At 48.0% G+C, this 25,921-nt stretch overlaps 1 protein-coding gene across 4 annotated transcripts; it reads left to right on the top strand.

Annotated features, from left to right (window-relative positions):
- The first annotated feature begins 305 nt into the window (after window positions 1-305).
- med22 (mediator complex subunit 22) lies at window positions 306-24,118 on the top strand. 4 transcript variants are annotated; one of them, XM_041193804.1, is made up of 5 exons: window positions 306-469; window positions 3,915-4,054; window positions 8,939-9,019; window positions 16,111-16,319; window positions 23,812-24,109. In XM_041193804.1, the coding sequence occupies exons 2-5, from the start codon at window positions 3,932-3,934 to the stop codon at window positions 24,032-24,034; spliced, it is 636 nt and encodes a 211-aa protein (XP_041049738.1). In that variant the 5' UTR covers window positions 306-469; window positions 3,915-3,931; the 3' UTR covers window positions 24,035-24,109. The 4 variants fall into 4 exon arrangements, with proteins under 4 accessions (XP_041049738.1, XP_041049737.1, XP_041049740.1 ...); XM_041193803.1 differs by having other exon boundaries at window positions 23,806-24,108; XM_041193806.1 differs by lacking the exon at window positions 23,812-24,109 and having other exon boundaries at window positions 16,111-21,629.
- The last annotated feature ends 1,803 nt before the right edge of the window (window positions 24,119-25,921 follow it).

Genomic DNA, 25,921 nt, shown 5'->3' with positions numbered 1-25,921 from the left:
ATGTGCTTTTGTCCCAAAGTTTTCCAATCTTTTGCAGATTTGAGCATAATAACCCTATTCTTCCCACCCTTGTTGATGTTCTCCTTTAACAAGGCTTGACCTTACTAAGATGGAGGTGATCCATCACATGCCCCCGTATGGCTCCTTCTATTGGCTGGCTGCCCACCGCTCAACCGAGCTTGAGAGGCGATGCTATGACGTTATATTGACATCCCAGCTAGCCATTCAGATGGCAGGATTAGCCAGCCTCAGCCAAACCGCCAATCAACTGCGACCGAAGGCGGGAATTCAGGGCGGCGCGGGTTTGGTTGCAGTCAGGTGACGGGCCCGCCTGAGATTTGTCGACTTCCTCGGGCGGGCAGCGAGTAGGCCCGGGGAGCGGGGCTAGCGGCACCGGGAGAGGCAGTGACCATCCCTGAGGCTGTGCTGACCGCAGCTGGCCTCAGTGCCTTCAGTTTCGGTGACCCAGGTGAGAATTTAAACAAAGCCCCTTGCCGGATAAAGGATCCTCTGATGAAGAGTCTCACAGATTCGAAACGTTAACCAGACCTGCTGAGTATTTCCAGCATTTTCTATTTTCATTATTATTAAAGGATCCTGAGGTTCATTTCAAACAAGGCTCGGGGGGGAGGGTGTCCCATCGATAAAAAGTAAGATAATCCTTTACCATAATGTCGCTTTTTGTGGGATCTTCCCGTGCGCAAATTACACGCAAAACACTGCAGCACTCCCTCTGCACCGACCCTCCGACGGTGCCGCGCTCCCTCGGCACCGATCCTCCGACGGTGCCGCGCTCCCTCGGCACCGACCCTCCGACGGTGCCGCGCTCCCTCGGCACCGATCCTCCGACGGTGCCGCGCTCCCTCGGCACCTACCCTCCGACGGTGCCGCGCTCCCTCTGCACCGACCCTCCGACGGTGCCGCGCTCCCTCTGCACCGACCCTCCGACGGTGCCGCGCTCCCTCTGCACCGACCCTCCGACGGTGCCGCGCTCCCTCGGCACCGATCCTCCGACGGTGCCGCGCCCCCTCGGCACCGACCCTGCGACGGTGCAGCGCCCCCTCTGCACCGACCCTCCACCGGTGCAGCGCTTCCTCAGTATTGACCCTCCGACGGTGCAGCGCTCCCTCTGCACCTACCCTCCGACGGTGCAGCACTCCCTCTGCACCGACCCTCCGACGGTGCAGCACTCCCTCTGCACTGACCCTCCGACAGTGCAGCTCTCCCTCTGCACTGACCCTCCACCAGTGCAGCGCTGCCTCAGCATTGACCCTCCGACAGTGCAGCGCTCCCTCTGCACTGACCCTCCGACAGTGCAGCGCGCCCTCTGCACTGACCCTCCGACAGTGCAGCGCGCCCTCTGCACTGACCCTCCGACAGTGCAGCGCTCCCTCTGCACTGACCCTCCGACAGTGCAGCGCTCCCTCTGCACTGACCCTCCGACAGTGCAGCGCTCCCTCTGCACTGACCCTCCGACAGTGCAGCGCTCCCTCTGCACTGACCCTCCGACAGTGCAGCTCTCCCTCTGCACTGACCCTCCGACAGTGCAGCGCTCCCTCTGCACTGACCCTCCGACAGTGCAGCGCTCCCTCTGCACTGACCCTCCGACAGTGCCGCGCTCCCTCTGCACTGACCCTCCGACAGTGCAGCGCTCCCTCTGCACTGACCCTCCGACAGTGCAGCACTCCCTCTGCACTGACCCTCCACCAGTGCAGTGCTCCCTCAGTATTGACCCTCTGACAGTGCAGCACTCCCTCTGCACTGACCCTCCGACAGTGCAGCGCTCCCTCTGCACTGACCCTCCGACAGTGCAGCGCTCCCTCTGCACGGACCCTCTGACAGTGCAGTGCTCCCTCAGTATTGACCCTCTGACAGTGCAGCACTCCCTCTGCACCTACCTTCCGACGGTGCAGCACTCCCTCTGCACTGACCCTCCGACGGTGCAGCACTCCCTCTGCACTGACCCTCCGACGGTGCAGCACTCCCTCTGCACTGACCCTCCGACGGTGCAGCACTCCCTCTGCACTGACCCTCCGACGGTGCAGCACTCCCTCTGCACTGACCCTCCGACGGTGCAGCACTCCCTCTGCACTGACCCTCCGACAGTGCAGCTCTCCCTCTGCACTGACCCTCCACCAGTGCAGTGCTCCCTCAGTATTGACCCTCCGACAGTGCAGCGCTCCCTCTGCACTGACCCTCCGACAGTGCAGCGCTCCCTCTGCACCGACCCTCCGACAGTGCAGTGCGCCCTCTGCACTGACCCTCCGACAGTGCAGCACTCCCTCTGCACTGACCCTCCGACAGTGCAGCGCTCCCTCTGCACGGACCCTCTGACAGTGCCGCGCTCCCTCTGCACTGACCCTCCGACAGTGCAGCACTCCCTCTGCACTGACCCTCTGACAGTGCAGCGCTCCCTCAGTATTGACCCTCTGACAGTGCAGCACTCCCTCTGCACCTACCCTCTGACAGTGCCGCGCTCCCTCTGCACTGACCCTCCGACAGTGCAGTACTCCCTCTGCACTGACCCTCCACCAGTGCAGTGCTCCCTCAGTATTGACCCTCTGACAGTGCAGCACTCCCTCTGCACCTACCCTCCGACGGTGCAGCACTCCCTCTGCACCTACCCTCCGACGGTGCAGCACTCCCTCTGCACTGACCCTCCGACGGTGCAGCGCTCCCTCTGCACTGACCCTCCACCAGTGCAGTGCTCCCTCAGTATTGACCCTCCGACGGTGCAGCACTCCCTCTGCACCTACCCTCCGACGGTGCAGCACTTCCTCTGCACTGACCCTCCGACGGTGCAGCACTCCCTCTGCACTGACCCTCCGACGGTGCAGCACTCCCTCTGCACTGACCCTCCGACAGTGCAGTTCTCCCTCAGTATTGACCCTCTGACAGTGCAGCACTCCCTCTGCACCTACCCTCCGACGGTGCAGCACTCCCTCTGCACTGACCCTCCGACGGTGCAGCACTCCCTCTGCACTGACCCTCCGACAGTGCAGCTCTCCCTCTGCACTGACCCTCCGACAGTGCAGCACTCCCTCTGCACTGACCCTCCACCAGTGCCGTGCTCCCTCAGTATTGACCCTCTGACAGTGCAGCACTCCCTCTGCACTGACCCTCCACCAGTGCAGTGCTCCCTCAGTATTGACCCTCTGACCGTGCAGCGCTCCCTCTGCACTGACCCTCCGACAGTGCTGCACTCCCTCTGCACTGACCCTCCGACAGTGCAGCACTCCCTCTGCACTGACCCTCCACCAGTGCCGTGCTCCCTCAGTATTGACCCTCCGACGGTGCAGCACTCCCTCTGCACCTACCCTCCGACGGTGCAGCACTCCCTCTGCACCGACCCTCCGACGGTGCAGCACTCCCTCTGCACTGACCCTCCGACAGTGCCGCGCTCCCTCAATACTGACCCTCCGACAGTGCTGCACTCGCTCAGTACTGCATTCTGAATGTGTGCCAGGTTTCTGTGTTTAATTCTCTGGAGTGCAACTTGAACGCACAACTTTCTGACTAAATTGTTGATTACAAACTAGGATCCTGCACTCTGGATGTATAGATTTCAACATTTTAGGTTTTCACAATTTGAGTTTATCATATGAGGAAAGATTGTGCGGTTTGAGCCTATACTCATTGGATTTTAGGAGAATGAGAGTTGATCTTATTAAAACATACAAGATTCTGAGGGGGCTTGATATGGTGGATGCTGAGAGGATGTTTCCCCTCATTGGGAAAGCTAGAACCTGTCAGCGTCTGAGATCGTACCCAAAACCCTGGCTGTATAATTCTGGTATGAGAGGGCTACCTACTTCTCTGGAACTGAACATGGGAGATTTTGGAGGAGGTTGCAGCTGATGTTGAGAAATTTGTAATAACGTTGCCTTTGTGTATTTTCACTTCTGTTGTTGCAGGGTGACCAGGGGCCAGAATGTCACAGCAACGAACATTGCCTCAGAGTAAAGAGCTGCTGCTCCAGTCCTACAACAAGAGACTGAAAGATGACATCAAATCTATCCTGGATAACTTCACAGAAATCATCAAAAGTGCTCGGGTATGTGGCACTGAATGAGACCAGTTGTGCTAGCAAGGCCCATCTGAGCGAATGTTTTCTCACTTTACTTCATGTTTATCCTGGGAAGACCATTTCTCAATGGTGCATCAAATCTCAAATCCTGGGCAGCATTAAGTCATATATCAACAGTCTTTAGATGTCAGTGACAGTCCAGCATAGAAACAAGGTCATTTGGCCCATTAACCCTGCCACACAATTAACCCAATCTATTCCCACTCACCCTGCTTACAGTTTAATGTTTCCCTTTGTCAGCAATTCTATAATTTCCTTTTCAGAGAATTTACAGATTTGCTTCAGCCAGAGTTTGTGACAGAAAATCCCATATTCTGACTGCCAGGTGTATAAAAACATTTTCTAACTACTCCTTTAATTTTATTTTGTGATTATTTTAAATATCTGCCTCTTGATCTTTGCCCACTGAACAATGGGACCAACCTCTGACTAAGGGGCTTAATAGCCCTTATAATCTTTCCTAATCTCAAACTCCCATAACAGGGACCCCTTTAGCCTTGTCTGCTCCAATAAGACCATAAGATGTAGGAGCAGAAGTAGGCCATTTGGCCCATTGGGTCTGCTCCACCATTCAATGAGATCATGCTTGATCTGATAATTCTCAACTCCACTTTCCTGCCTTTTCCCCAAGATCTTTGATTCCCTTACTGATTAAAAATTTGTCTATCTCAGCTTTGAATATACTTAATGACCGAGCCTCTGCAGTAAAGAATTCCACAGAGTAATTATCCTCTGAGAGAAAAAAATCCTCCTCATCTCTGTCTTAAATGGACAACCCTTTACTCTGAGATGATGCCCTCTGGTCCTAGTTTCTCCCACAAAGGGAAATAACCTCTCAGCATCTACCCTGTCAAGCCCCCTAAGAATCTTATATTCAATAAGATCACCTCTCATTCTTCTATGCTCCAATGAATACAGGCCCATCCTACTCAACCTCTCCTCATCTAAGTCATTAATATATATTTTCCTCATCTAAGTCATTAATATATATTGTAAATAATTGTGGCCCCAGCTCTGATCCCTGTGGCACTCCACTAGTTATAGGTTGCCACCCTAAAAATGACCCCCTTATCCCAACTCTCTGCCTTCTACTAGCTAACCAACCCTCTGTCCATGCTAATATACTACCCCCAACACCATGGGCTATTACCTTACTAAGTAGCCTTATATGCGGTACCTTGTTGAATGCCTTTTGAAAATCCAGATATATTACATCTGCTGGTTCCTCTTTATCTATCATGCTTGTCACCTCCTCAAAGAATTCTAATAAATTTATCAGGCATTATTTCCCCTTCATGAAGCCATGCTGACTCTGCTTGATTATATTATGCATTTCTAAATGCCCTGGTATTAAATCCTTTACAATGGACTCCAACATTTTCCCAATGACAGATGTTAAGCTAACTGGCCTATAGTTACCTGTTTTTTGTCTCCCCCTCTTTTTGAATAAGGGTGTTACATTGGCAGTTTTCCAATCTTCTAGGACTTTTCCAAAATCTAAGAATTCTTGGAAGATTACTACCAGTGCATCCATTATCTCTGCAGCTACTTCCTTAAATATCCTAGGATGGAACCCAAAGAACTTATCAGCCTTTAGCGCCATTAGTTTCCCTAGTACTTTTCTCTAGTGATAGTTATTGTATTTATTTCCTTGCTCCCCCCCACCCCCCCAACCTTTCCCCCCTTGTTTATTTAATATTTTTGATATGCTATTAGTGTCTTCTACCATGAAGACTGATGCAAAGTATTTATTCAACTCCTCTGCCATTTCCTGGTTCCCCAGCCTCATTCTCTAAGGGGCCTATGTTCAATTTGGTCTCTCTCTTCCTTTTTATATACTTAAAGAAGCTCTTACTGTCTGTTTTTATATTATTTGCTAGTTTACCCTCAAAGTTTATTTTCTGCCTCTTTATTCTTTTTTTAGTTATCTTTTGTTGGTTTTTAAAACTTTCCCAATCCTCTGGCTTACCACTAATCTTTGTCACATTGTATGTTTTTTTTTCTTTCAATTTGTTAAACTCCTTAACGTCCTTAGTTAACCATGGCTGGATATCCCCTTCCTAGAATCCTTCTTCCTCACTGGGATATATCTTTATTTTGAATCATGAACTATTTTCTTAGACATCTGCCATTGTTCATCAATAGTCTTTTCTGCTAAACTCCTTTCCCAGTCCACTCCAACCAACTCTGCCCTCATTCCTTTGTGATTACCCTTATTTAAGTTTAGTACAGTTGTTTCCGAACCAAGTTTCTCACTCAAACTGAATGCTAAATTATGGTCACTGTTTTCTAGGGGATCTTTTACTCTGAGATCATTTATTAAACCTGCCTTATTACACATTACCAGATCCAAAATAGCCTGCCCCCTGGATTCACAACATATTGTTCTAGGAAACTGTCCCAAATACAGTCTATGAATTCTTGCTTGTGGCTACCTCTGCCCATTTAATTTTCCCAATCTACATGAAGATTAAAGTCACTCATGATTAATGTACTGCCTTTTTTACATGCCCTCATTATCTCCTGATTTATTCTCTGTTCTACAGCATAGCTACTGTTAGGGGGCCTATAGACTACTCCCACCAATGTTTCTTCCTCTTGTTATTTCTTACCTCCACCTACATGGATTCTACATTTTCCAATCCAAGATAATTTCTTGCTATCGTACTTGGATCAGAAAATGTAGAATCCATATGGGTGGAGGTAAGAAATAACCTGGAGAAGAAATCCCATGACGAGGGCTGTGATTTCTCACATCTCCATAAATGTAACCCCGTCCTCTTTCACCAGTAAGCTTGAACATTTTGACCTCCACCACTCCCTGGGCAAAGACCTGGCAAATGGGGTATAATGTGGGCAAATGTGAAATTGTCCATGTGGAGGATGTTTCCTCTTGTGGGAGAATCTAGAACTAGGGGTCACTGGTTAAAAATGGGTCGCCCCTATAAGACAGAGATGAGGAGAAATTTTTTCTGAGGGTCATGAGTCTTTGGAATTCTCTTCCTCAAAAGGCAATGGAAACAGAATCTTTGAATATTTTTGAAGCCTAGCGAGATAGATTCTTGATAAGCAAGGGGGTGAAAGGTTATCAGGGTAGGCAGGAATGTGGGGTTGAGGTTACAGTTAGGTCGGCCATGATCTTATTGAATTGCGGAGTGGGTTGAAGGATGAGTGGCCTACTCCTCCTAATTCGTATGTTCGTATGTACCCTTCCCCAAAGAGTTCCACTGCTTGCCTAAATATTGTTACTTGGATGGAAAAAATACTTCAAGTGCTGCACATTCAATTTTCCAGCGCTCGAGTTATTGGGTGTGAACCACAGCAACAAAGTCTTCAGCAGTTTTATTAATTTAATTTTGACGTCTTCTTCCCAGCGTGATGTTTAACCAATGGTGAGGTGGATGGTGATCAGAAGTAGGAACCTCGACATGTGTAACTCGGGGTATTGATGCTGTTCATCGTTCCCCTTCCACTGTTTCCCCACAAACTCTACCACCCACCTGCACTGACTGGAGTCAGAGTTTCAAACCCCTGTGGTCATTAATCTTCTGTTGCTTCCTGCCCTATATTCCATTCCGCTAGCTCAGTGTGAGACTCTCCCTCCTCCATCTCCCCTCTGCCCAGGAAACATTGAAAGCCCAAGCAATAAAGAAAGAATAAATTACATTGAATTTTACAGCACAGAAACAGGCCATTCAACCCGACTGGTCCATGCTGGTGTTTATGCTGCACACAAGCCTCCTCCCACCCCTCTTCACCTCACTTTATCAGCATATCCTTCTATTCCTTTCTCCCTCGTGTGTTTATCCAGCTTCCCCTTAAACAGTATTTGCTTCGATTACTCCCTGTGGTTGTTCCACATTCTCACCCCTCTCTGGGTAAAGAGGTTTCTCCTGAATTCCCAAAATGATTCATTAGTGTCTATCCTATTTTGATGTATCCTAATTCTGGTCTCATCCACAATTGAAAACATTTTCTCCACATCTATCCTATTGAACCCTTTCATAATTTTACAGACTTCCATCAGGTCACCTATCAGCCTCCTCTTTTCAAGAGAAAGTAGACCCACCCTGTTCACTCTCTGATGGATATAACGTTTCAATTCTTGTATCCTTATAGATCTTTATTGTACCTTTACTGATGCCCCATATCCATTTTATAATAGAGACTAGAACTCTCGGTAAAATCTTTCTCTCCACAAGGTTTGACAAAAAAAAAAAAATATTTTGTTAAATATTCGCTCCACTTTGCCAATGCTGGTTCCCCTGCCCTTTCCCCTTAGCCCTGCACATTTTTCCCTTCAAGTATTTATTTTAATCCCTTTTGAAAATTACTATTAAATCTGCTTCCAGCGCCCTTTCAGGCAGCGCCTTCTAGATCATCATAACTGACTGGGTAAAAGAATCAATTGCCTTAAACTAGTATCTTCTGGTTACTGACCCGCCTACTGCTGGAAACAGTTTTTCCTTATTTACTGTGTCAGAATCCTTCATAATTTTGAACACTTCAGTTAAATCTCCACTTAACCTTCTCTGCTGTAAGGAGAGCAATCCCAGCTTGTCTAATCTTTCCAAAGATTTCTGAATAGAAATTTGTTGGGTATGGCTGTAAGTCTATATGGAACCAAGGTGGATTATTGGAGTTGCGGTGCAGATCAGCCATGATCTGATAAAATGGGGAACAGGGTTGAAGAGCTGAATATCCTCCTGCTGTTGCTGTATCCACTTCACTTGGTTTCCTGAGCTACACAATGAGCAAACAGGACCATCCGCAATTGCAAAGTGATCAGAGGTTTGATGTGAAGTTCCTAAGATGCTGATCCTAAATGTTCACCAGAATCTTGTTTTACAGGTTGAAGATGAGACGCAGGTATCCCGTGCAACTCAGTGTGAACAAGATCACTATGAGATGCATGTTAGAGCAGCAAACATTGTAAGTAGCGGGTGGGTCAAACGCACCCCATTCTTTCTCTTGATAGTTTTTCTTTAAATAACTCTCACTGGGGTACAGGTCCTACACACACTGACTCATTGGGGTACGGGTTCCATACACACTGACTCTCACTGGGGTACGGGTGCCACACACACTGACTCTCACTGGGGTACGGGTCCCACACACTGTCTCTCACTGGGGTACAGGTCCCACACACACTGACTCTCACTGGAGTACGGGTCCCACACACACTGACTCTCATTGGCTAACAGGTTCCACACATTGACTCTCACTGGCTCTCACTGGGGTACAGGTCCCACACACACTGACTCTCACTGGCTAACGGGTTCCCCACACACTGACTCTCGCTGGGGTACGCGTTCCACACACACTGACTCTCATTGGGGTATGGGTCCCACACACACTGGCTCTCACTGGGGTACAGGTTCCACACGCACTGGCTCTCACTGGGGTATGGGTCCCACACACACTGGCTCTCACTGGCTAATGGGTTCCACACACACTGACTCTTACTGGGGTACAGGGCCCACACACACTGATTTTCACTGAGGTACGGGTTCCACACGCACTGGCTCTCACTGGGGAATGGGTCCCACACACACTGGCTTTCACTGGCTAACCGGTCCCCCACACACTGACTCCCACTGCGGTGCAGGTGCTACACACATTGACTCTCACTGGGTTACGGGTCCCACACCCACTGGCTCTCACTGGGGTACAGGTCCCACACACACTGGCTTTCATTGGGGTATGGGTCCCAAACACACTGACTCTCACTGGGGTACAGGTGCTACACACACTGACTCTCACTGGGGTACTGGTCCCACACACACTGACTCTCACTGGGGTACGGGTCCTACACACACACTGACTCTCACTGGGGTACGGGTCCCACACACACTGACTCTCACTGGGGTATGAGTCCCACACACAGTGACTGTCTCCTGCGTTATAATATGCTGCCCATTCACTGTGTCTAGAAGGACTCTGGTACAGGGCTTTCTTTAACTTAAGTTTATTCAGATAACCCCCAGAACACAGACATAGATTCCCTTTTCCTTTGCCCAATTAGCACCAGCTGCTCTCGGTTACAACTAGAGCATGCACTTCATTGTGACAGGATTGCAACATTAGTATCCTGTAACTCGCCAATTTCAGTCACTCCACCACTGGCGGCCATGCCTTCAGAGGCCTGGGCCCTCAACTCTGGAATGCCCCCCCTAAACCCCTCTACTTCTGTGCCTCCGTCTCATCCTTTAAGATGCTCCCTAGAACCTACGACCCAGACCAAGATTGTTCACCAGTTCCTGTGTGTCAAATTTTGTCTGATTTATGCTCCAGTGAAATGCCTTGGGATGTTTTACCACAGTAAAGGCGCTATATAAATTCAAGCTGTTGTGATGAGACCACCTGATCCTGCCTGACCTAATGTCTGTAGCGGAACTTCTCAGCTGGAATGAGAAGTGAGCAGTCAGAGTAGGGGACTCGAGCTGATTTTCCCCTCCCTGAGCAGGGATGCTGAGGCCAATGAGAGACCACGGGCTGGCACCATAACAGCTGGCACTCCTGAACACCTTAGCCAATGTGGCTGTATCAGAACGGAATTTTGAAATGAGAAGTTAAAGGGCTCCAGTAAGTATCAGGAATTATAATCCTGTCCCCTTCACCCCAGGGATTTCTGTTTGCTGCAAATTGAATGTTCTATGTCCCTTGTTTTGTGAATTCATAAAAATTGAGTAAATATGGCTCTCATAATATTCAACAGCAGAAAGCATGGCTGCATGATATTAATATCTATAAAATGTGAAATATTACAGCTATACACATTCTTGTCAACTTAACTTTTAAAAAAAACCCGCATTAACATTTATAATGGAAACTTCCTATGTAAACTTGTCATGCGGTATGTTGAGGGGGTGGTGTATTTTACAGAGGTAATTCCCATTCTAAATGTGGACACAACAGAAATTTGAAAATAAGAAGTGGAAAGTCCAGAAAGCGGGCAAGGGAGCGGTGGTGCTGGGGCAAAACCTTAATCAGAGCCAGGCCATTCAGGGGGGATGTCAGGAAGCACCTCACACTAAGCTTCCCCTAAAAAGTTGTTGAAGCTTGGGGTCGATTTGAAATTTCAAAACTGAGATTAGCAGATCTTTGTTGGGTTGGGGTAGATGGAGTTAAGATACAGATGAGCCTGGATTTAACTGGATTGCAGAGCAAGCTTGAGGGCTGAATGGCCTCCTGTTATGGGGAGAATGTGTGACTAAAAGGAGGAATAATTTACTGCGCATGCTGGTCTAAACTTCCTTCTCTCTCTAACTTGCTTAAACCTAACACTTTACTGGGTCCAGTCTCCCAGAAATTGAAATTCATCTCCGGTGGTGTCACAAGGTAGGTGATATCAGATCAGCCACCCGTTATATGCGATGTCAGATACTTAGTTCCATTGTAGGCTGTGGAATTAAATAATAGGCACTGGACGTAACTGGTGGCTGATCTTAAACCACCAAGACAAATTTCTGACCCCCCACCCCCCATCCTCTCTAGCTCCAAGGGGGATAATCGAATAAATGCTCAATTGTTTAAATCTGGCAAATTCCATATCATAACTCGCTGCTGAGTAAAATAAAATTGCTGATTACCTTAAACCTGTGTCCCCTGGTTAACAATCCTCCTACCACTGGAAACAGTTTCTCCTTCTTTACCCATAAGTGCCCTTCGTTATCTTGTGTCAGCTGTGGCTCAGTGGGTAGCAGTCTCACCTCTGGGTCAGAAACTTGTGGATTTGAGTTGCACTCCAGAGACTGGAATACAAAACCCAGGCTGACGGTGCCAGGGAGTACTGAGGGAGAACTGCACTGTTAAGTGCAGAGAGCGCTATACTATAGGATGGTCAGTATTGAGGGAGTTTTTTTTTCATTTACAGGATGAGGGCACCGCTGGCTAGGCCAACATTTATTGCCCATCGTAAATTGCCCTTGAGAAGGAGGTGGTGAGCTGCCTTCTTGAACCGCTGCAGTTCCTGTGATGCAGGTAAACCCACAGTGCTGTTAGGGAGGGAGTTCCAGGATTTTGACCCAGTGACAGTAAAAGAACGGCGATATATTTCCAAGTCAGGAAGGTGAGTGGCTTGGAGGGGAACTTCCAGGTGGTGGTGTTCCCATTTATCTGCTGCCCTTGTCCTTCTAGATGGTAGCAGTCGTGGGTTTGGGAGGTGCTGTCTAAGGAGCCTTGGTGAGTTTCTGCATTGCATCTTGTAGATGGTACACACTGCTGCCACTGTGCGTCAGTGGTGGAGGGTGTGAATGTTTGTGGCAGGGGTGCCAATCAAGCGGCTGCTTTGTCCTGGATGATGTCAAGCTTATTGAGTGTTGCTGGAGCTGCGCTCATCTAGGCAAGTGGAGAGTATTCTATTACACTGCTGACTTGGGCTTTGTAGATGGTGGACAGGCTTTGGGGAGTCAGGAGATGAGCTGCTCACCACAGGATTCCTAGCCTCTGACCTGTTCTTGTAGCTGCCGTATTTACGTGGCTAGTCCAGTTCTGTTTCTGGTCAATGGCAATTCCCCTCAAGATGTTGATAGTGGGGGATTCAGTGATGGTAATACCATTGAGTATCAAGGGGCAATGCTTAGATTCTCTCTTGTTGGAGGTGGTCATTGCCTGGCACTTGTGTGGCGTGAACGTTACTTGCCACTTGTCAGCCCAAGCCTGGATATTGTTCAGGTCTTGCTGCATTTGGACATGGACTGCATCAGCATCTGAAGAGTTGCAAATGGTACTGAATATTGAGCAATCATCAGTGAACATCCCCACTTCTGACCTTATGATGGAAGGAAGGCCATTGATGAAGCAGCTGAAGATGGTTGGGCCTAGGACACTACCCTGAGGAACTCCTGCAGTGACGTCCTGGAACTGAGATGATTGACCTCCAGCAACCATAAACATCTTCCTTTGTGCTAGGTTTGATTCCAACCAGTGGAGAGCTATCTCACTGATTCCCATTGACTCCAGTTTTGCTAGGGCTCCTTGATGCCACACTCGGTCAAATGATGCCTTTATGTGAAGGACAGTCACTCTCACCTCATCTCTGGAGTTCAACTATTTTGTCCGTGGTTGAGCAAAGGCTGTAATGAGGTCAGGAGCTGAGTGGCCCTGGAGGAACCCAAACTGAGCGTCAGTGATCAGGTTATTGCAAAACAAGTGTACCACTTGATAGCACTGTTGGTGACCTCTTCCATCACTTTACTGATGATGGAGAGTAGACTAATGGGGCAGTAATTGGCCAGGTTGGAATTGTCCTGTTTTTTCTGTACAGGACGTACCTGGGCAATTTTGCACTTAGCCGGATAGATGCCAGTGTTGCAACTGTACTGGAGCAGCTTGGCTAGGAGCGTGGCAAGCTCTGGAGCACAAGTCTTCAGTACTATTGCCAGAATAGTTTCAGGGACCACAGTCTTTGCATTGTCCAGTGCCTTCAGACGTTTCTTGATATCACATGGAGTGAATCGAATTGGCTGAAGTCTGGCATCTGTGTCATTGGGTACCTCTGGAGGAGGCCGAGATGGATCATCCATTCAGCATTTCTGGCTGAAGACTGTTGTGAATGCTTCAGCTTTATCTTTTTCACTGATGCACTGGGCTCCTCCGTCATTGAGGATGGGGATATTTATAGACCCTCCCCTCCAGTGAGTTGTTTAATTGTCCACCGCCGTTCACGACTGGAAGTGGCAGGATTGCAGAGCTTAGATCTGACCCTTTGGTTGTGGAATCTTTTAGCTCTGTCTATCACTTGCTGCTTATGGTGTTTGGCAAGCAAGTAGTCCTGTGTTGTAGCTTCACCAGGTTGACACTTCATTTTTAGGTATGCCTGGTGCTCCTCCTGGCATGCCCTCCTGCACTCTTCATTGAACCACTTCATTGATCCCCTGGCTTGATGGTAATGGTAGAGTGGGGGATATGCCGGGCCATGAGGCTACAGATTGTGATCGAGTACAACTCTGCTGCTGCTGATTGCCCTCAGTGCCCCATGAGTGCCTAGTTTTGAGTTGCTAGAACTGTTTGAAATTTTTCCCATTTAGTATGTTGGTAGTGCCACAGAACATGATGGAGGTAATCCTCACTATGAAGGCGGGACTTCATCTCCACAAGGAGGCCACTCCTACCAATACTGTTGTGGACAGATGCATCTGTGGCAAGCAGGTTGGTGAGGATGAGGTCAAGTATGTTTTACCCTCTTATTGGCACCCTCACCACTTGACTTAGACCCAGTCTAGCAGCTGTCCTTTAGGATTCAGCCAGCTCAGTCAGTAATGGTGCTACCGAGCCACGCTTGGTGATGGACATTGAAGTCCCCACTCAAGAGTACATTCTGTACCCTTGCCACCCTCGATGCTTCCTCCAAGCGGCGTTCAACATGGAGGAGTACTGATTCACTAGCTGACTGAGGGCGGTACTTGATATTCAGCAGGAGGTTTCCATGCCCATGTTTGACCTGATGCCATGGAACGACATGGGATCCGGAGTCAGCGTCAGAGGGTCATTACTGAGGGAGTGCTGTACTGTTGGAAGGTCAGTACTGAGTGTTATGACCGGGATGGGAGGAGTGCACACTAGCCCCACTACTCCACAGGTCACAACATTAGTTTAAATGTTCTATTCACTCACCAAAATGGCCAAGTATTTACTTTCACTATTCTGTTAGCCAGAATTAAAGAGACCTTAACTAGGCTTCTTTGAATAAACAACAAACTTATTAGTTTATTATAAAACCAATCTGGTCGAATAGAAAGGCAATGCTTATGAATATGCAGTATGAAATATGAAAGTATACTAATTACTCTTGAAGTATCCTAGGTGTGCCTCACATGCACACACTAAAAAAAAGAGGACAAAAGAATTCTCCTAAAAGTTAAGTCAATGGTTCAAAGGCAAAAGGTAGATGGTGGAGTCCTTGAAATGGCATCAGGGTTATACAGTTGGTGTCTCAGAGCTGATCCATGAAACAATCAGTGACTCTGACACTGCTTTTAGGCAGACTTGAGGAATAATCAAGAGTGCTCTCTTCAGCATGTGGAGAAACTCAGGAGCAGTAGGCTGTTGCCTCCCTTGTCAAGTAGTTGGTCCTTTTCAAAGCAGAAATCAAAACCAATTATTAAACAGTGATCTAGGCATGGTTTTTTTCCAGTGTGATATAAACCATGTGACCCCCTTTGTAAACAGTTCACTTGGGTCACGAGGTTTCCAGTTTTTCTTCAATAACGTAATAACCCTTTCTTGTAAAAGGATGCTTTTTCCAAGAATAGCAATTGAGTCCTGTGTTAACCCTTTAAGGGAGAGTGTCTTTTAAAACACAAATTCTTCCAGAATGTCCTTAGTCCTTGAAGATTAAGCATTTTCTTAAATGTTCATGATATGAGAGCGCTGCACTGTTGGAGGATCAGTACTGAGGGAATGCTGCACTGTCGGAGGATCAGTACTGAGGGTGTACTGCGCTGTTGGAGGGTCAGTGCTGAGGTGGCACTGCACTGTCGGTCAGTACTGAGGTGGCGCTGCACTGTCGGTCAGTACTGAGGTGGTGCTGCACTGTCAGGGATCATGTAATTCTTTTGGCTAAAACTGTGCATCCTCTGCCTGTCAGGCGGATGTAAAAGATCTCGCAGTCAGTATTTCAAAAAAGAGAAGGGAGTTCTCCCTGATACAATGGGACCAGTATTTATTGCACGCTCAACATCACTAAAATCAGATTATCTGGCTGCTATCACATTGCTGTTTGTGGGACCTTGTGTGTAAATTGGCTGCTTTGATTCCTACATTACAGCAGTGACTACACTTCAGTGGTTGTGAAGTTTTGAACGATGCTATTTAAATATTGGACTTTTCAACGTCCTCTTCACCTTCTCCACTCTGAGGAGAACCATCAAGTTTTCCCCAGCCTCTCCACTGATTTCCCAACAGGGTTTTGCTGGGTCAGGGTATCAAGGGCCAAGGAGCAAATGTGAGTGAATGGAATTGAGATGCAGGTCAGCCTCATTTATGATTTTGGCTTTGTTTCTCTGCTGCCCTGGTGTTAGGTGCGAGCTGGTGAGTCTCTGATGAAGCTGGTGTCAGACCTGAAGCAGTTCCTGATCCTGAATGACTTTCCCTCAGTGAATGAAGCCATTAATCAGCGAAAGCAGCAACTGCGAAACCTGCAAGAAGAATGTGACAAAAAGCTGATCACCCTGAGAGATGAGATCGCGGTCGATCTGTATGAACTGGAAGAAGAATATTACTCCTCCAGGTACAAATAGCCCGGAAATGCCCCCAGCACAGCCTCCAGAATGTTCTGAGCATCCACAACAGGGCTCCTTAGAACACTGACATACCTCACAGTGCGACTCAGGCTTACTTAGTCGCACTGTAATAATCCCCAAATCCCTCACTGTAATACTCCCCAGATCCCACACTGTCATAATCTCCAAATCCCACGCTAATTCCTTCACTGACACTGAGTGCACCTACACCACATGGACTGCAGAGATTCAAGAAGAGAGCTCACCCCCACCTTCTTGAGGGGCAACTAGGATAAATGCTGGCCCAGCCAGTGAAGCCCACATCCCATGAATGTATAAAAAAAAACTCTGCAAATCCCACACTGTAATACTCCCCAAACCCTACACTGTAATACTCCCCAAACCCCACACTGTAATACTCCCCAAACCCCACACTGTAATACTCCCCAAACCCCACACTGTAATACTCCCCAAACCCCACACTGTAATACTCCCCAAACCCCACACTGTAATACTCCCCAAACCCCACACTGTAATACTCCCCAAACCCCACACTGTAATACTCCCCAAACCCCACACTGTAATACTCCCCAAACCCCACACTGTAATACTCCCCAAACCCCACACTGTAATACTCCCTAACCCCACACTGTAATACCCCCCTAACCCCACACTGTAATACCCCCCTAACCCCACACTGTAATACCCCCCTAACCCCACACTGTAATACCCCCTAACCCCACACTGTCATACCCCCCTAACCCCACACTGTCATACCCCCCTAACCCCACACTGTCATACCCCCCTAACCCCACACTGTCATACCCCCCTAACCCCACACTGTCATACCCCCCTAACCCCACACTGTCATACCCCCCTAACCCCACACTGTCATACCCCCCTAACCCCACACTGTCATACCCCCCTAACCCCACACTGTCATACCCCCCTAACCCCACACTGTCATACCCCCCTAACCCCACACTGTCATACCCCCCTAACCCCACACTGTCATACCCCCCTAACCCCACACTGTCATACCCCCCTAACCCCACACTGTCATACCCCCCTAACCCCACACTGTCATACCCCCCTAACCCCACACTGTCATACCCCCCTAACCCCACACTGTCATACCCCCCTAACCCCACACTGTCATACCCCCCTAACCCCACACTGTCATACCCCCCTAACCCCACACTGTCATACCCCCCTAACCCCACACTGTCATACCCCCCTAACCCCACACTGTCATACCCCCCTAACCCCACACTGTCATACCCCCCTAACCCCACACTGTCATACCCCCCTAACCCCACACTGTCATACCCCCCTAACCCCACACTGTCATACCCCCCTAACCCCACACTGTCATACCCCCCTAACCCCACACTGTCATACCCCCCTAACCCCACACTGTCATACCCCCCTAACCCCACACTGTCATACCCCCCTAACCCCACACTGTCATACCCCCCTAACCCCACACTGTCATACCCCCCTAACCCCACACTGTCATACCCCCCTAACCCCACACTGTCATACCCCCCTAACCCCACACTGTCATACCCCCCTAACCCCACACTGTCATACCCCCCTAACCCCACACTGTCATACCCCCCTAACCCCACACTGTCATACCCCCCTAACCCCACACTGTCATACCCCCCTAACCCCACACTGTCATACCCCCCTAACCCCACACTGTCATACCCCCCTAACCCCACACTGTCATACCCCCCTAACCCCACACTGTCATACCCCCCTAACCCCACACTGTCATACCCCCCTAACCCCACACTGTCATACCCCCCTAACCCCACACTGTCATACCCCCCTAACCCCACACTGTCATACCCCCCTAACCCCACACTGTCATACCCCCCTAACCCCACACTGTCATACCCCCCTAACCCCACACTGTCATACCCCCCTAACCCCACACTGTCATACCCCCCTAACCCCACACTGTCATACCCCCCTAACCCCACACTGTCATACCCCCCTAACCCCACACTGTCATACCCCCCTAACCCCACACTGTCATACCCCCCTAACCCCACACTGTCATACCCCCCTAACCCCACACTGTCATACCCCCCTAACCCCACACTGTCATACCCCCCTAACCCCACACTGTCATACCCCCCTAACCCCACACTGTCATACCCCCCTAACCCCACACTGTCATACCCCCCTAACCCCACACTGTCATACCCCCCTAACCCCACACTGTCATACCCCCCTAACCCCACACTGTCATACCCCCCTAACCCCACACTAATTCCTTCACTGAAACTGGGTGCACCTACACCACATGGACTGCAGTGGTTCAAGAAGGCAGCTCACCCCCACCTTATCGAGGGGCAACTAGGATAAATGCTGGCGCAGCCAGTGAAGCCCACATCCCATGAATGTATAAAAAAAACTCTGCAAATCCCACACTGTAATACTCCCCAAACCCTACACTGTAATACTCCCCAAACCCTACACTGTAATACTCCCCAAACCCTACACTGTAATACTCCCCAAACCCTACACTGTAATACTCCCCTAACCCCACACTGTAATACTCCCCAAATTCCACACTAATTTATACTCCCCAAATGCCGTACTGTAATACTCTCCTGCCTGCTCACACTGTAACACTCCCTTAATCTCTCACTGTGATACTCCGACTTGTTTACACTGTAACACCTGTACATGTTTCATGGTAAATATGGATTTCTTTGAGAACAAGAGGGATATATTTATACTTAAGCTCTGCTGATGTTATTCCCAATGCTCCTCACTGACAACCCTCGGAAGTGCAAGTCTTTTTCTATTTACTGTGATGTGGTTTCTAGTTGAGGCTGTTTGGAAACACTCTTTATAGCACATCATCTTCAACTGGGAAAGGCCCTGATCTAATGCAAGCGAGCATTGTGTACGGTGTTGTAAGTGTAGGTAGGAGATGGGGGTTGCTCCATTTATGTAGTCTTCTCTGCATCAACCCAACAACTTCCTGATGTGCGGCTGTAAGTCATTTTGTGCACCCTAAGGATTCTTCCTGTCCGTGTGTCTGTTGAAGTTCAATGTGCTGATTCCTCACAGTGAAACCCCAGCATGCAGACACGTCGCACACAAGCTGCTTTTAAAAAAAAACAAGCCCACACAAGGATGCTGATCAGGTAATCTTTAAATGTTCTCCGGCCTGTCTTGCTAAAGCATTCCTAAGTGCAATTCTGAAGAAGCCTCCATGTTGCTGCAACTGTTGTTGGAGATTGCCCTTAACTGCCACCTTGTGCGTGTCGAGGACCTTGAAGTCGCTTCTTCAGTGTCGAACTGAACGGGACTGTCACTTTAGGATGACAGTTTCTGTTGGGGGCGGGGGGGGGACTTCCTGCCCCGGTTTTACCGCAATGAGAATCTGAGAAGTTTTTCAACACAAACTGGAATTTCATTTCAAAGATCATTCTCAGATTTAGTAAGAGATTCTTTATATCTTTTATAATTTTATATATCTATCTATAATATGATAATCATGCAGTTTATGAAAGCACGAACATCCTGTTTATCAGTCTTTAAATGTCTTAATATGTCTAATCTTCTGTGTTAATGTTGATAGGGAAATATTTTTTGCACTTGTCTGTTTGCAGTAGCATGACATTGTGTCCTTCAAGAGACAGGCCGGTTACACAGTGTGTTTCCCTTTGCACCAGAATAATACGTTAAATGGTGTATTATAACCAGAGTCATGGTGACATTGGTATTTAGACAATAATCACTTGAATAACAAATTAACTTTTTATGCAATACACATTATACTTTGATGCTGTGAAGCTTCTTTCTAAAGCTGCAGGGCAGACAAAGTCCCAGTTTTATAATTTGCAGGACTGTGCAGTTCAGCACCCCATCACTCCAATCCAGGGTGCCCCATAATTTGTAATGATCTAACTCATCCTAAATATCCCATATTATCACAGGGATTGTGAATTGCTTGCACACACCATAATATCAGTGCTGTAAATTGTCTGTATATCCAATGGAGTAACTGTTGCAAGTTGCATGCACATCACATCATTTTCTAGCATTGCACTACATATACATCCCATAATATCATAGGGGTCACTTAACTGTACATCCCATAATATCATTCTGAATTAGCTGTACACCCCAGAATACTCCACGTGTATCATATCATATCCTCAGTGCTTTATTTCAAGTACATCCTATAATATGAATGTTATCCATTCACTGTACATCCCATAATATTCCAGATGCACCCCAAAATAATACTCTGTACAGCCCATGATGCGATTGAAACCCCCAGTTGCTCAGTGAGTAACTTTGCTGTTCAGTAGCTGGAAGTAGGTGAAGGGTCACTGTGGGCCTGGAAACTGGGGCTCTGGTCTGGAGACTACCTCTGTCCCTGAAGCCTCTGTCCTGGGCTTTGGAATACTACTAGGCTCAGGGTAAATTCCCAACCACCGGATTATGGGGAGTGCAGGTCCCCTCTACATCCTGTATGAGTCTACTGACCTCAGTCAGGGCAGCAGCAGAGGCTACAATTGGCCTCAGTGTCCCTGGGCTAGCCAGGGGGAAGGGGAAATTGACTACAATTTCCGCTCCTGATCACCGTCAAGTGACAGTGACTCCTACCAGAAAGTGTGTGTGTGTGTACATACCCGTAATTGGGCAAGAACAGGGTTGAGTTTGGCTGTGATACCACATGCAGTTGAATAGCTTAACACAAGCTCACACAACAAATGGCCAGCTGTGGGGAGGAATTGGGTGGGAATTTAGAAGACCCACTGATTCCCTTGGATGTATAATCCAGTGACAGCAAGCAGCTTCTAGAGGAGCTAGCCAGGGCAAGCAGAATCTGAGGTGTGAGAACAGGACCAGGTGGAATCCCACCTTGCCCACCCTCCCCTACCACCCAAAGGCACTTTTTAATATGTGTGACCTCCCCTTTCACATGCAGCCAATCCTATTTCTGTGAAACACATGCTTTAAAGTGTTGATTGTCAAACTTCTACCCAGGACTATAATGATTTAGAATGCGAACTGAAAGCATGATCTGTTTTAATTTGTCGAATCTTCCAATAGTGTGTGTTGCATTTAATAATTGTCATTATGTGCCTTGTTCACTGTTCCCAACATTTTCAATAAGAAATTTGTTTTTATCTCTGTACTTGTGTTTATTTTGTTTTTAAGATTTATATATAATTTTAAAATTGCATCCTTCATTCTATTAAACATTCCAGCATCTCACTTTAAAGAGTCAGCATTTTAAATACTTCCTAAATAAAGTTAAAATCAATACAGATTACCAATTTCAATCTCCGTCTTTCTGTTTAACATCATCTCATCTAATTGAAATTCCCCCACCTTTGCTCCTGCCACTTTCTTCCTCTGCTTTTAAAATGCAAGCCATTGGTCAATTAAATTTCCCTAGGCTTTTTACTTTTAATCAACAGACCAGCCCTTAGGAAGATTTCAGTCAGTAAAGACACCACCTGGTGTGTTACCAAGAAGATGCAGACTAGGAAACTCTCAGCTTTTACCTTTGAACTGTGCTGGGTTTGCTGAGCACTGCTGGGGAGAGGAGTCGGGATGCTACTATTGGCTTATGTGTTTCACAGTTAAGGTTCCAAACTGATCCCTCTGCACCAACATCATTCTGATGAGAGCATTGGACTCAAGCTATAATGCCCCTCTTAGTTACCACCAATGTACCTGAGAGTGTTTGATGGGGGACAGTGTAGAGGGAGCTTTACTCTGTATCTAAACCTGTGCTGTACCTGTCCTGGGAGTGTTTAATGGGGACAGTGTAGAGGGGGCTTTACTCTGTATCTAAACCTATGCTGTACCTGTCCTGGGAGTGTTTGATGGGGACAGTGTAGAGGGAGCTTTACTCTGTATCTAACCCTGTGCTGTACCTGTCCTGGGATTGATTGATTGGGACAATGTAGAGGGAGCTTTACTCTGTATCTAAACCTGTGTTGTACCTGTCCTGAGAGTGTTTGGGGACAGTGTAGAGGGAGCTTTACTCTGTATCTAACCCTGTGCTGCACCTGCTGTGTAAGTGTTTTATGGCTCATTTACTAAAGAGAACCTACATTCAACAACAACTTGCATTTATATCACACCTTTAACATAATAAAATGTTCAAAACTGCTTTGCAGGAATGTTAGCAAAGGAAATATGGGCAGGTAGCCAGAAGCTTGGTCAAAGAGGTCAGTTTCAGAAGCATCGTAAAGGAGGAGCGAGGGATAGAGAGGTTTATGGGGGGATTTTAGAGCTTATGGCCTGGGAAGCTGAAGGCATGGCAACCAGTGGTGGAGAGATCAAAATCATAGGAGTGAAGCGATGTTGCGCGATTGTGGGGCTGGAAGTGGTTTTGGAGATAGGGAGGAGCGAGGCCATGGAGGGATTTGAAAACAAAAATAAGAATTTTAGATTCAAGGTATTGCTGGACTGAGAATCCATGTAGTGAACAAGCACAGGGGGTGATGTGTGAATTGGACTTAGAGCGAGTCAGAACACAGGCAACAGAATATTTGATGAGTTCAAGTTTCTGGGATGGGAGGGGGGTAGATGGGAGATTGGGTCAGGAGAGCATTTTTGGGAAAAATTGAATAAAGACTTGGGTGAGCTCCTGAAGACCAGACACAGTCCAAGTTGGCAGGGCGGAGGAAACTAATTGGATCAGTATTGAAGTGCTTAAGAGGCAGAGGTGCGAATATGTGCTCACCGGGCCTTGTGTACGATGTCTTGCTTCTGCCTTCTCCATAATGGTAAGCTGGTAATCCAGTTTGACATTCCAGCACCAAACGGTCAAGCTCAGTACTGAGGGAACACCGTACTGATGGAGGATCAGTATTAAGGGAGTGCTGCACTGTCAGAGGGTCAGTATTGAGGGAGTTCTGTACTGTTGGAGGGTCAGTACTGACGGCGCGCTGCACTGAGGTGTCAGCACTGAGGGAGTGCTGCACTGTCGGAGGTGTCAGCACTGAGGGAGTGCTGCACTGTCGGAGGTGTCAGCACTGAGGGAGTGCTGCACTGTCGGAGGTGTCAGCACTGAGGGAGTGCTGCACTGTCGGAGGTGTCAGTACTGAGGGAGTGCTGCACTGTTGGAAAGCAGCTTTTTGGGTGAGGCATTAAACCAAGGCCCTGTTTACCCACTCAGGTGGACGTTAAAGATCCCATGACATTATTATCAAGAATAGCAAGGAAGTTCTGCCTGGTTCCCTAGGCCAATATTTCACTCTTAACCAGAGTTCCTGAACTGTTGATCTGGTCATTATGTCATTGCTGTTAGTCGGGGCTTGATGTGCACACATTGGCTGTGAAGCGTTTTGGGACAGTCGGATGTGCTTAAAGGTGCTATAGAAATGCAAGTCTTACTTTCTTTGTCACTAACAGCCTTTATTTTGTTTGTTGTACTCTTGACTTGTTCTTACAACCTTTGCTCTTCTTTCTTAATGCCATCTTTTTTTCCTGGCCAAGCTACAGCCTATGGGATGGTGCTGACCTCCCGCTTTGTGAAGCGTACCGGAGAGGGGAGGAGGAGGAGGAGGAGGAGGGGGCATTTACACCCGAAGAAGAGATGGTGACAGAGATGGCCGGGCCTGCAGCGACGGCAGGAGGAGAAGCAAATGGCAGAGTGGTACTGAATAATGCCACTGCCCAACCACAGGTGAACGAACACGGTGCAGGGAGCACGGATCCCGTCTGAAGTTCGGGGCGGACTGGGGCCAGGCAGGAAATGACACACACACACACACACACACACACACACACACACACACACACACACACACACACACACACACACACACACACACACACACCCCCCCCCCCCCCCCCCCCCCCCACACCCCCCACCCCACCACCTCAGTCTTCACCAGACCGCCTCCCTCCATGATGGACTGCATCAGTGCTTCGGATGCATGCAAATCTGGGACAATGCAGCATTGGAATTGCATGCATGCCTGACCTAATCCATACCTTTCACTAGTTGCTGTCAACAGGGGAATTGTGATGATGCATGTGGAGCTAGTGGAATTTTGCAGTCTTGTACTGCACAAACTAGACAGGCTTAGCATCATCTGAAAGAGAAAGATGGCTCCATGTAGGGTTGAGTGTGGGTGAGGCAGTTAGGATGTGATGAAATGGACAGTTCGCCATCACCCAAAGGCCACTGTCACTGCCCACGTTTTCATGGGACCGCGTGTCCCCTCCATCCACGCTGCATTTTCATTTTTCAATTTTTGAAATGTAATTTTTAGTTCACAGTTCAGTTTGACATCAATGTCTCTCTTTGCTATGACCCCATGGTGTTGACTGAGCACCTGTGTGAGTAGGAGGTGTCTGAGAAAAATAGACAAGGGATGGAGGAAAGAGAAGGTTAGAAACCCAACCCTTTCTCTTGATGGTAAAGCGTTTAATCTTGGGAGGGAGCAAGAATCAAGCAGCAGTGTTAGAAATACCTAAAGATTAAACAATACAACACTCCCTGAAGTTGTGACTAACCAACCTCATTGTAAACCAGATCAGTGTTGAAACCAGAACAGTTTTTTGTAAAAAGTAAGTTTTATTTTTACACAGTTACAGGAATTGTATGTCCAAAGTCACATTCTGTAATGCTTGAACTTGTTAGTAAACTTAAATCTGAGTCATTTTCTTCTGTTTCGCTCCGTCAATCCTTGCACAAGGTGGGGAGAAGCTGGGCCATTGTCAAAATGTCAGTCATCTGTAGGAATTGTGAATGGGGTAAATTTAACCTCAGCCACCCAGTAGAAGCTGTGATAAAGAGGTCACGATCAACCCCTGTCCCTCTGGTTTGGAGGGAGTGGTGGAGAAATAGTTGATAATTGATGACAGTCCAGTGACCCTGCCTGCAAAATGACAGGCAGTCATGGTCGAATAGCTTGTTGGTGCAGACTGGAATGATGGAAATGGGCAGTTGTGAGGTACATGAAGAAAGCTCATGACCTTTGAGCCTTCACCTCAGAAGAAGAGACAAATGTTTTCCATTGTGATTCCTGTCTGACTGGCAGCAGGTGGGTGGGGGGGTGCGCTGCTGGTGAGGAGGGGGTGGTTTTGGTTGGGTGCTGTTAGTTGAGCCTCTGTTAGTCTGTTCTGTAACACTGGCTGTAGGCTGCCATTAAAGCAGGAAAGGACTAGGCCTATTTTTATCTTGGAATCGGTGCTAACGGAATTCAAGGTTGGCTTAGCATCGCATTAGTGCCAAAACTGCCCACTGGGACTTCCACAGAAGCCCGCCACTCGGAGGCCTGGACTAGGGAATCCAGGAAACCTGAGTATAATGTGGGCAAATGTGCAATCGTTCATTTTGGCAGGAAGAATAAAAAAGCTTATTTTCTAAATGGTGAGAGATTGAGGGATCTGGGTGTCCAGTGCATGGATCACAAAAGGCTAGTATGCAGGTACAGCAGGTAATTAGGAAAGCTAATAGAATCTTATTGTTTATTGTGAGTGGAATTGATTACAAAAGTTATGTTTTGGATGTACAGGGCATTGGTGAGACCACACCTGGTGTATTGTGTACAGTACTGGTCTCCTTATTTAAAGATAGATGTAAATGCATTGGAAGCAGTTC

The sequence above is a fragment of the Carcharodon carcharias genome, chromosome 8, assembly GCF_017639515.1.
Source record: "Carcharodon carcharias isolate sCarCar2 chromosome 8, sCarCar2.pri, whole genome shotgun sequence".
NCBI lineage: Eukaryota > Metazoa > Chordata > Chondrichthyes > Lamniformes > Lamnidae > Carcharodon > Carcharodon carcharias.
The sequence above is the reverse complement of the archived record's forward strand: the minus strand, read 5'-3'. Positions and strand labels throughout refer to the sequence as shown.

Excerpts from the sequence above, each read along its gene's own strand:
- med22 (XM_041193803.1), top strand. The coding sequence starts at position 3,932 with ATGTCACAGCAACGAACATTGCCTCAGAGTAAAGAGCTGCTGCTCCAG. Across the intron at positions 4,055-8,938 it reads AAATCATCAAAAGTGCTCGG|GTTGAAGATGAGACGCAGGT; the intron begins GTATGTGGCACT and ends CTTGTTTTACAG. Across the intron at positions 16,320-23,805 it reads GAAGAATATTACTCCTCCAG|CTACAGCCTATGGGATGGTG; the intron begins GTACAAATAGCC and ends TTCCTGGCCAAG.